A 10,637-nucleotide genomic window follows, 5' to 3' on the forward strand; every position below is an offset into this window, starting at 1 on the left:
TAGTTAAAAGAGCTTACAATGATTTTTAGCTGTGAAAATGAAACTGTTTATATGAAGTACAGATGGTTTTCAAGGCAGATATATTTAAGGCAGAAGACTTGTATATCATAACATTTACTTCTGCATTCTTCTCTTTAAAAGTGTGTTCTGTTTCTCTGGTAAATCATGTTTTAAAGTGGTATTTTTTTATATATATACACACACACACATATATGTATGTATTTTAAGTATATAGTTATACATATATATAAAGATATTTAAATATAAACACAATTTTGCTCATAAGGTTGTACCAACTTACAACCAAGAAAAAAGTTGTTATTGGCTTTGGCATTTTCAGATTGCTCATTTAATTGCTATATTTGAGATTATCTTTACATTAAAAACAAATATTTGCAAGTTTGTGCTCTTGGGATAAACTGTCATGATTTTGAAAAGACTGAGCAGTTAGACAATAAGGTAAGTGGCTACTCTTCATGTTCAAAAAGCTGATCTTATGGAGAACTGGAAGAACAGTGAGAACTTTTACCTCCTAGTCCGAATTCCAAAAATAAGGGCTTCCATGATGCTCTTATTAAGGAGGATGACAACATGCCTGTACCTGCTTATCCAAGCCAGGCAAAAAAAGAGTTTGTGTTAGAGGAAAGTGGTTTGCACTTCCATTATTTCCAGTGGGGAAAGTAATTGCTTTTCTTTTTATAGCCCTGCAGTTTGCCAGAAATCAATAGGTCTGCTGAAGGAGTTTCCTCACCTCTGTATTCAGCATTGCGTAACTGTGTGGTAGACAAGTGGATGCAAAATGATATGTAGTAACATTCCTGTGCTACACCCTCTCATTTCTTAATAATCACTGCTTGGGCATTATTTTTACATTTGTAGCAGAGGCTTGGTTTTTTAAAAAGCATGTTGTACTGTTACTTGATTTTTACCTGTTGGCTGAATTGTGAGCAACACTTCTCTCAGGCTAACTAACAGAACACGGCACCCTGGCAAAGTTGTTAGGATGCTCTTAGAACTTTTTCAACTGCTAGTATAACATAATCATGTAACACATAGATTATTTAAAAAAAAATTATGCTGGGGAGATATTTATGTGGCAGAATGGCCAATCTGGTCTATGGAGTAGGCGTATATTGTGTTAGGCATTTTATCAGTATGTGGTAAAATAGTAGTCCCAGCAGAAGAGGCATACAGATCTACTACAAGCACAGTACATAGGTTAAAAGGACAAGTACAGGGAGAGTGCTTCTGTATAATAATTAGAAAACTCAGTTCTCCTTTCACGTAGCCATTGTCAGATTCAGTTGTTTTGTTCTCACAGTACAGAGACAAATCTCTGGAGAGAACTTTAAACTGTGAAATATGACAAAAATAATATGCTATTTTAGATATTGCCCTATTTTGCCCTACAGATTGTGATTAAGAACAGATGGCAAGTTTTGGAGTCTTGAGAACAGTAAATTCTAGCAGTGTAAGAGAGCCAGGCTGCTAGTTATACTGATTATCTCCAAGATTTTAGTTCATCTGAATTGATATTTGCAAGCTTGAGGGCAAAATAGAAGGAGAAAAAAATCTGTCCCCGCTGAAGTTTATGAGTAAATTCTCATAGATAAGAATGGAGTTCCCCACCTAAATCTTATTCAGCATAACTTCTTGTGGTTTTTATGTTTGATTTTAATCTGCCAAAAAGATATCCAAACACTTTCAGTGGTAATGGTAATAGGAATCATTCTTCACTGGTAGCTATGTAGATATTTCTATTTATTACTTTAGTTTTTATGAAACTACAGTTGCCCTTATACAAGTTCACAGAGAACAATGAGTAAGTCAATAAAAAAGATTACCAGACTGGATCCTCTAAAGGCATGCTACTAAGAGATGTCGTATTTTTTGTAATCTTTCAGTGATAGCTTGCAATGGACCAAGACTCTCACTGCACCGCAGAAAGGGAACTGCTGGAAGCTGTCAGCAGGATTACTACATTTTCTACCACAAGTCCATCTGATGAAGAACAAAATCAACCCAAAGCTGAAGTTTCATGTCAAGTGAGAAAAGAAAACCCAGAAAAAGATGACCCGCAAGGTTGATGCTATCCTTTAATTTTATTTTTCATGTTGCTATTTATGCCATTTATCTTTTATATAAAAAACTTTGCTTTATTTATTGCAGCAGTGGTCCGGATTTACACTGTTATACTCCAGTGACAATAAGCCTTGATTAAACTGGTAGTAATAATGTAGCAAGTGAAACAGATACACATCCTGGTGTGTATAAACACACAAGAGTTTTCCTTTTGAATCCCTTGCACCTAAAACGTATTCCAGATTTAATTTACAAACCAGGGACCGAAGCAGTGATCATCAGATGGCCTGTCTTGGGCGTACACTTTCTGTACATCACAAAATCTGAATTTCTTGGCAGTATCAGCAAGGACACCAAGATGAAGCTAATCTCAAGCAGTAGTCTCTCACATGCCTTATCAAGAGGCAGCATTGACCTTTTACTACGCCTAAGACTGCTGTCATCTGTTGTTAAAAAAAAAGTCATATATAATCCAAAATATATATAATCTCATCAAGATTGTCAGCCTGCAAAGATATCATAAACACCACCATTAGGAAATACATGCTTTGTAGAGATTGAGCCAAACCCCAAAGACCTCGATAATTGAAACTGTACGGCCAAATGATTAAGAACATGTAAAAGTGGGGCCACTGAAGGAGTACTATGATGTCTTTGCAATTCTATGTCTGCATCAAGCTGTTACCTTCCCGTTCATTTGTGGTCATTCACCTCCATTGTCTGAATGTTAGATACATTGCAGACTGACTTCAGCTGACTGCACTGACAGAGGCATTATTGATCAGAAGCTGGGACTGGTGTGCCCACTGAAATACAAATATTCCATTTCTTTATCCACTTTGCTAGCCTATATGCCACCTGATGAAAACTGTTGTCAGTAGATTTCAAAGACAGAGAAATCATGCTTTCAAAAAGCTACATCAAATTCCCCTGTAAGCAAACTCTTCAACTAGCTGTCCTACATTTTTATGTAGGCATATGTATATATGTTTGTGTGTGTATGTGACTGTGGGAGGAGAGAGAGGAAGGGAAGGAGGTATATGAAATATTTGTAGCTGTGGCATCAATTCAGATACAAAAGAAAAAGAGGAAGTCAGTATTCCTCCTTCAGCTGAGCTGGTTATCCAAGTTTCTCCTTTAAGGTTAGGATATTCATGTTTTTTTGGCTTTCACCTGTTACTGCACAAACCCAGTATTTGAATAGGGCCAGTATTTGAATATATGTCTGAATGTCCAGCTGCCTTGTATTATCTCCTCTTTTTAGCAGCAGAGAAGTCTGGAGAACCATCCAATTCCGCAAGACTGAGTCAGTGTTTCTTAGGGCTACTGCTGGGATGGTGAAGCATATCTCCTGTTCAGACTGTGCCCAAGGTTACAACCTAGACATACAATACTTCTTGTCAGTATTTTTTCAATAACTTTGTATTCTGCAGCTGATTTGGTGTCTTTCAACATGTCAGACCACAATAGCTTTCCTCAAAGAATCTGGATCTGTCTTTATTATTAGCAGGAAAATCACTTTATCAGTCTTTAGGTCTTGCTGTTACAGCAACAGAAATTCTAGGCTATCCTTTCACAATAAATGCATAAGTGTTTTCTTTCCAAATGCAAAGGTTATAATCTGAAATACTAAATATATTGGTTTTAGATTCCAGTGCATCCCTAAGTCCCAACTCTTCAATGACCACTAAGGAGCTTCAGGAATATTGGAGGAATGAAAAACGCCAGTGCAGACAAGTCAAACTCCTTTTTGAAATCCCATCAACCAGAATTGTAGAGCACCACTTATCTAAATATGTGGTAAGCTAAGAAATGAATATGTAAGAAGATCATTAATTTTTATTCACTCTACAGGGGTCTGCACAGCACGCAGCATGCCTCACTACATGAAAGCCTTACTGAGGGCCAAGTTTTGCAAGCTGTGATCGTTCCGAGTAGAACCTGTTCTCGCTGATCATATGGGCATAGCTGGTGGAATCTACCCCTGAAAAAAAACTCTGACAATCAGTTCACAAAATCTGCAGCAGTGGAAAAGTGATAACAAGTAAATTAGTAGCTTGAGTATCCTTAACACCCAAAGGCTTGTCAACATTAAGGAAATTCACACAAGCAGAAGAATATCAATATAGTTACACTTCCACTGAGCTAGCCTGCTGTAGCAGCTGCATTGCATTTATGTAACTTCCACATCAGAGATTTATGTTAGCATAAGTGCAAAATTCTTTGATGTTGACAAACTCTCAGACATCCTCCAGCTAGACTGCTTGGGATTGTTCCCCTTCCCTACCTAGAGCTCCGTTAGACGGCATATTTCTGTCGTATTTTTAAGGTGAAACATGAGCATGAGGGACAGGAACAAGAGAACAGGTTGGATTTTTGTATCTTTACTCACAGTACTGACACTTGGTTTTTATTTCTGATTCTGCTCCTGGCCTTCAGGAGGACTGATCTAGAGCAAGTGTCTTTCAGTACTCCTGTGAAATTCAGATAGGGGTATTTTCCTTGTTTGCAACAGCCTCTGAGATCTGAGACAAAAAATGCTAAGAATCATACTAGTGTTGCTGATACTGGGTGATGCAGCTTGGTAGAATCTGAAGCAGATAAATGTTCTGGAGACTGACCTAAGATCTTGTTGCACACTATACACACCTACTTAGATGCTGCCATTCTTGCATGCACTCAATAGTATCTGGCTTGTCAAATAGTTAAAAGTTATTTTAGTATAACTGTAAGAAAGCGAAAGTATCATTCAGCTTACATGCAAGTAGTTATACTTAGTCATAAGTTACCTGCCTAGGCAAAAAGATGTATATTACAACAAAATTGAGCCAATTTGAATGATAGTCTAATTAAATGGTATTTCTTCCTTTTTTCATGCACACTCCACAAATAAAAAACCCAAGTACTTGTAAATTATTCACTTAGCTGTCCTTGATAAAATGATAGCTTAAAAAATTGTTCGTGTAATTGTTTTGGATATGAATCTGGCATACACTTTTCAGCAGGGAACAGGACAAAGTATAGGAAAATGTCACAGTGCTTACAAATGAAAAGAAATCAGAGAAGTCAGTTCAAATTTAGAAACCTTTCAAGGAGCACCTGTAAAGATCATTTATGATGATTAAAAGAGAGAATTTCTCTTTAAGGAAAAACAAGGAAGAGAATCAGACAGACACTAGTGCCAGTACTGGTTTGCACCCTTCAACAGCAGCAAACAAAATAACTGGCATGAGTAAAACTGCTCCAGTTCCTGTACAATTCAATGGGAGCAGGGCGAAGTTGAATGTGAACATGGTCATTGTCCAAAAGGCAGCAAGGTCAACAGCCTGTGTCCTTAGCTGGTGTACAGTGACACAGTTAAGCTGGCCTCAGTGGAGCTCCACTAGTTTACGCAAATTAGGGGTTTGGCCCTTCCTGAACATCATTGTGCATGGATCAGGCCCGGAAGAGAATCTATTTGTACAACACATAACACACAATTTTATTTTGCAGCTATTTTTCTAATATCACATGTATTATCATCATTTTGAAGCTAGTGAAGAGCTGAGGAAGACATACTCTTGAGTACTGTTAAAGTGGGACAGCGTTGCTGTTAGCTGTTACTGAAGGATTTTGGATAGCAAATAGATTGTTGTAGAAATGTCACTTTTTTTTGCATTATTTATATACCAAGTAAGTTTGAATAACAGGACAATGATTTAGAGGGGGAAAAAGGCTTTGGAGTTGCTCCATCTTTTTTTTGCACACACCAAATATTACTGCCAAATACTCCTTCTTCTTTCACAGCATTAACAACACCCACAAATGCCTAGAAATGTCTGATACAAACATTTCTGTGTATTACGACCTATGTAAAATACATTACATTCAATATGAAGTCTGGGAAATCCATTCAGTTCACTGAAGATGACTGCAGCAGCCATGGCTGTTATAAACAAAGTACAGCTACAGAAATGCTTTGCAAGTGATTTTACATGCTTCAGTCTGCTGTGAGTTCACCATACCCAGTAACTTGCAGGATGGGATCTGTTACTGCATTGTTTATCTACAACTTACGTACATGCTAAGGCCAAGTCTGGTGACAAAAGTACAAAACAGCAGGAGGCGGTAATTACTAACTTGATGGCTGCAGATTCGAAAGATCAGGCCTACACTGAGCAAGCACCATAATCCCAGGCAGCAACTGAATTAGCAGCACTGCTATAAACCATAGCAGTATACAAGATTACACACATAGAATTGGTTCAGGAGGTTTCAGCTGGTGGAATATACAAGCACAAAGTCTTTTCAAAGCAATAACAGAAAAAATCTGACTGCACTGGGGCTAGGATGGTCCTTCTCACGCTTATTTTTTTGTTTTATTGTGTTTAGATGTATAAAATCATCATTTTGCAAACAGGGAGTTTTGACAGCAACAAGTCTGTAATTGAACGGCGTTATTCAGATTTTGAGAAACTGCACAGAAATCTGCTGGAGGAGTTTAGTGAAGAAATGGAAGATGTGACCTTTCCCAAAAAAACTCTAACAGGGAACTTCACAGAAGAAATAATCAATGAGAGAAAATTAGCCTTCAAAGACTACCTGAGACTTCTATATTCTATGAAATATATTCGAAGATCCAAAAAATTTATTGACTTTTTAACAAGGCCGGAGCTTCAGGAAGCATATGGTTGCCTGCGGGGTGGCCAGTACACCAAAGCTTTGGAAATCCTTTTGGAAGTCATTGGTCTGCAGGAAAGGCTGACGAGAGGCAACCTCGTCTCAATTGTCCCTACTCTCTGTGCTATCGTGGTGTGCCACAAGGACCTGGAAAACCCAGCAAGTGCCTTTGAATATGGAGAAAAAGCTCTATCACGCCTTCATGTGCATACCAGCCACAGGTACTATATTCCATTGTTAGAAACAATGATCACTTTGGCATATGAACTTGGCAAGGATTTTCTGTCTTTGCAAGAAAAACTGGAAGAATGGAAAGCAAAAAAAGATCCCATACGGGTTCTTACCCTGAAAGAACTTGCAGTTCGGGAGTATGTACAATGAACACAAGAAACAATTTCATTAAAGAGCAAAGCTGTCAGCTCCTTTTCCTGAGCACAAACTCTTGAAAGAGTAAGAACTGGAAATTACCTGTTTGGCTAACATAACTTTATATTAATGGAAAAAAAATTAAATCAAGTATCTTCCATGTTCAAAAGGGACATTAACATTTATGTTGGAAAATACTATATTTACTCTACAGATATGAGGAGCACCTAAGCTTATTAAGGTTTTTGGAAAGAAATTTGCAACAAAAAGTCATTTGTGATTTGCTTATTTTGAACATAGGCTATTTCATGTGAAAAGTCAGAATAGGAGAATACAATGAGTAAAGCACTTAAGAATCTGCAGAATCAGAGGCAGTGCTTGCTCGTGTGGGAACTACTTCCTTTCAAGAAGAGAAATATCTTCTCAGTCACTGCAATCTAAAGGATGCATCTTCAGACACTGAATGTAGTTTTTTACTCCTCCACCTGAAGCCTGGTCAAACAGCATTTTGCCATTTCTGAAAATGGTGGGATTGGTCCTGTTCCCACTGAAGTCAACTGCTGTCAGCAAGAGGACCTGGGGGTGAAGGTTTACAATCAACTTTGGTAGGAGCAAAAAATACAAGTGGTGATCATTCCATCAGAGAGGAGGGAATATGCTTCATCTCCCATTTGTAGCTAATACGGTTTTATGACTTATATTGAAGGCGCATACTTGTTTGGGTTGATCTGTAAGTACAACTCTGACCGGGGTGGAAAATTCATACTACATGCACTATATATATAATGGAAAGGAACCACAGAAGGGTGCTATTGGGGAGAACATCTGGCTAATATAATTCTAGCATTTAATTCTGATTATCAAGCTGTGAGACACACGGTTAACAGACAGTCTGTGTTAAGCATGTGCTTCCCTGTTGCCTTTCAGAGATTTATGTAAATTGGGCATTGCCTTAGTTTTACAGCCTGGTACACCATGCAAATATCATCTTGGTGGCACTGCAATAATTCTTTCAGGGATCCAACCCATATATACAAATACTAAGCTTGTCTTGGCCCTAACGCTCCTGTGAAAGCTTCCTAAGAGCTGAAAGAGTCTCTATTTACCTGCTTCTGTAATTTCCCTCAACTCAATTATCTCTCCCATACACTTATTTTAATAATCTGGTAAATTAATTCTCATAAATATTATAAATAACATGTCATACTATCATGGGTCATTATTCTCTGCTGAATATAGTCCACTGAGTACTTTCAGGTCTGTACTCCAGGTACAGATACTAAATGCACCACAGTGACACTGTCTATAAATTAGGAATAGCTGTATTAACTTACCTTCCAGACACATAAAAGAATCAGCTAATTGAACGTGCACTGAAGCTGAAAAACATTGCTCTGCATTATTACAAGAAGGATGGCTTGGAAAAAATACAGAATAATAGGAGTGTCTAGGGTAGAAAGTTAATATTTTAAGTAGCTATTAACAGCTAGGCATTAAACTCAAAATATGTGGATTATTTGTTATTTGACAATTACTATTTTTTCTAGTTATACCAGAAGTAAGAGAATTAACAGTAATTAATTAAGAGACTTAAGGACTAATCTTCCCACAACATACCATATTGCGGAACAGTTAAAATGGATCAAAAGTAACACCTTAGAGGATTATGTCTGAATCGGTAACACAGTGGCGAAGAAGAAAGCATTCTCCATCAGACTCGGGCAACTTGAAGTTAAGGTAGAAAAGGAGCATGGCCATCATGCTGCTGTATCTGCACAGCAGTCTGTGGTAAAAGACCAAAAGAAGAGGGAAAAATAATTTTGCCCCTTTTGCTCCCTCTCATCATTGTGTGCAGCATCCCAGGCACAGCTGCCTTGGATTCTCCTCAGGTTCCTATGGGGACTGTACGTGAGTAGCTAATTGTGTCCACAAACCCTCACCTTACAGCCAACTACAAGATTAGAGGGTCCATAAGTACATGCTGTCTAGCAAGGACAAGTACCAGGTGAGCAGCACATCAGAGAGATCTTACTTAACCTTTGCTTGTTTCAATCTCCGAAGGATTAACTGATCCAAAGCTAACCAATTTTTGTTGGCATGGCAGTGCACATTAGGAATATGAGGAGGTGCAATTTGGCTAAGAGAAAAATTCAAATAATTCAAAAGGCACTAAAATAATCAGTGCCAAAAAAAAACCCCACTGTTTTGTTGCTGTAAGCCAGATTTCTTCTGAGAATGCACTAGCAGAGTTTTGACAGCAAAATGGTCCTAGAATAGGTCACTTCGTCCCTGTCCACCAGAAGGCAGAGGTCAGTGTCCTTGTATTATGGGGGAAAATGAGCTAAATAAATACAGGAATGGTGTGAAGAAAGAACAATCTGCCTGTTGGGCACACAGTCTGTTGGACTGAACTTCTTTAATGGAGAGCCTTTTCAGTGGGGCATCTGTGGCAATCAGTCAGCCACAATGTCTTCAGAGCTACCCAGGAAGAACATATCACCTGCCTCCCTCAAAGGGCTGATTTCAATTTCTGCTGCATTGAGACTTCCAGTCAAGCCACTTCATGTATGAATCCACAGAGCCTACAGCATGTGCCATCAAAGGGTCAAGCGTAGTGTTCATAAAATCAGTTTGTGATTTCATTACTATTAGAATACAACAAAATTAAAATCTCTGCCAGCAATTCAACCTTCCCCAGGCAAATCATGTATGTATTCCCTTCCTACAAAAGCAGAGCCTCTGCCCTTCAGATTTATTAATCTCTTCAGAGATTACATTGAAAGTCCTTGGAAAGAGAAAGTTAGTACAGCGACGGCAACGAATGGGGACCCACAGGGCCTGGATTTCCCCTGGAGCTCTGCCACAGATTTGGTCTGAACTTTGCACCAGTAACTTAACCTCTGCCTCCCTATTTCCTCACCCAGTACTTCCCAGTAAAGTTTCCTCATTCAGGTTTTCAGTACTCACTGAAGAGAAAAGCTGTGAAACTTCACCAAATAACTTAACTCCAGCATTTAACTTAGAAATGTAAGTTGGGATGGAGGCAATTTTGATTTATAAAAACCTAATTCATTTCTTGAAGATATCTTGAAATGGAAGAGAACTTAGAGGCACCAAGTTGCCAAACCTTTGTGCTTATTGTTGATTGCATAGTTTCTTACTAAAGCAGTCTTATTTTGGAATCAGGCGTTACTTTCCTTACACACTAGAGAAGTTACAAGATTATGTATTTATTGCATTGGACTGTAGTGAGACTATGCTGGCTCATCAGCTCCATAGGCAATCAGCCAGTTCTGATTTCTTAGCTGTGTACTCTCGGAAACTGGTTAGACCTGCCAAAAGAATTCTGCTTTCATTTACTCACATTTCAGAAGTCAACTTCTGCACATTCTTTTTCACTTGATTTTTAAAGCAAAGTGCGTATTCAGCTGTTACACATTACTAAACTAAAAGGTAATGGCATAACTGACCCTACTATCTTCCACTTGGAATGACAGCCTGTGAGGACTGGGTGCCCTCTGCCTGTACAC

General features: G+C 38.4%; 1 protein-coding gene across 1 annotated transcript; it reads left to right on the forward strand.

The window, feature by feature from the left end:
- Positions 1 to 1,910: 1,910 nt before the first annotated feature.
- LOC104161629 (sorting nexin-20-like) lies at positions 1,911 to 7,225 on the forward strand. Its single transcript, XM_009700130.1, has 3 exons — positions 1,911 to 2,082; positions 3,731 to 3,882; positions 6,454 to 7,225. Exons 1-3 carry the CDS (start codon positions 1,917 to 1,919, stop codon positions 7,120 to 7,122), a joined length of 987 nt encoding a protein of 328 aa, XP_009698432.1. The 5' UTR covers positions 1,911 to 1,916; the 3' UTR covers positions 7,123 to 7,225.
- The last annotated feature ends 3,412 nt before the right edge of the window (positions 7,226 to 10,637 follow it).

The sequence above is a fragment of the Cariama cristata genome, unplaced genomic scaffold, assembly GCF_000690535.1.
Source record: "Cariama cristata isolate BGI_N322 unplaced genomic scaffold, ASM69053v1 scaffold29555, whole genome shotgun sequence".
Taxonomy (NCBI): Eukaryota; Metazoa; Chordata; class Aves; order Cariamiformes; family Cariamidae; genus Cariama; species Cariama cristata.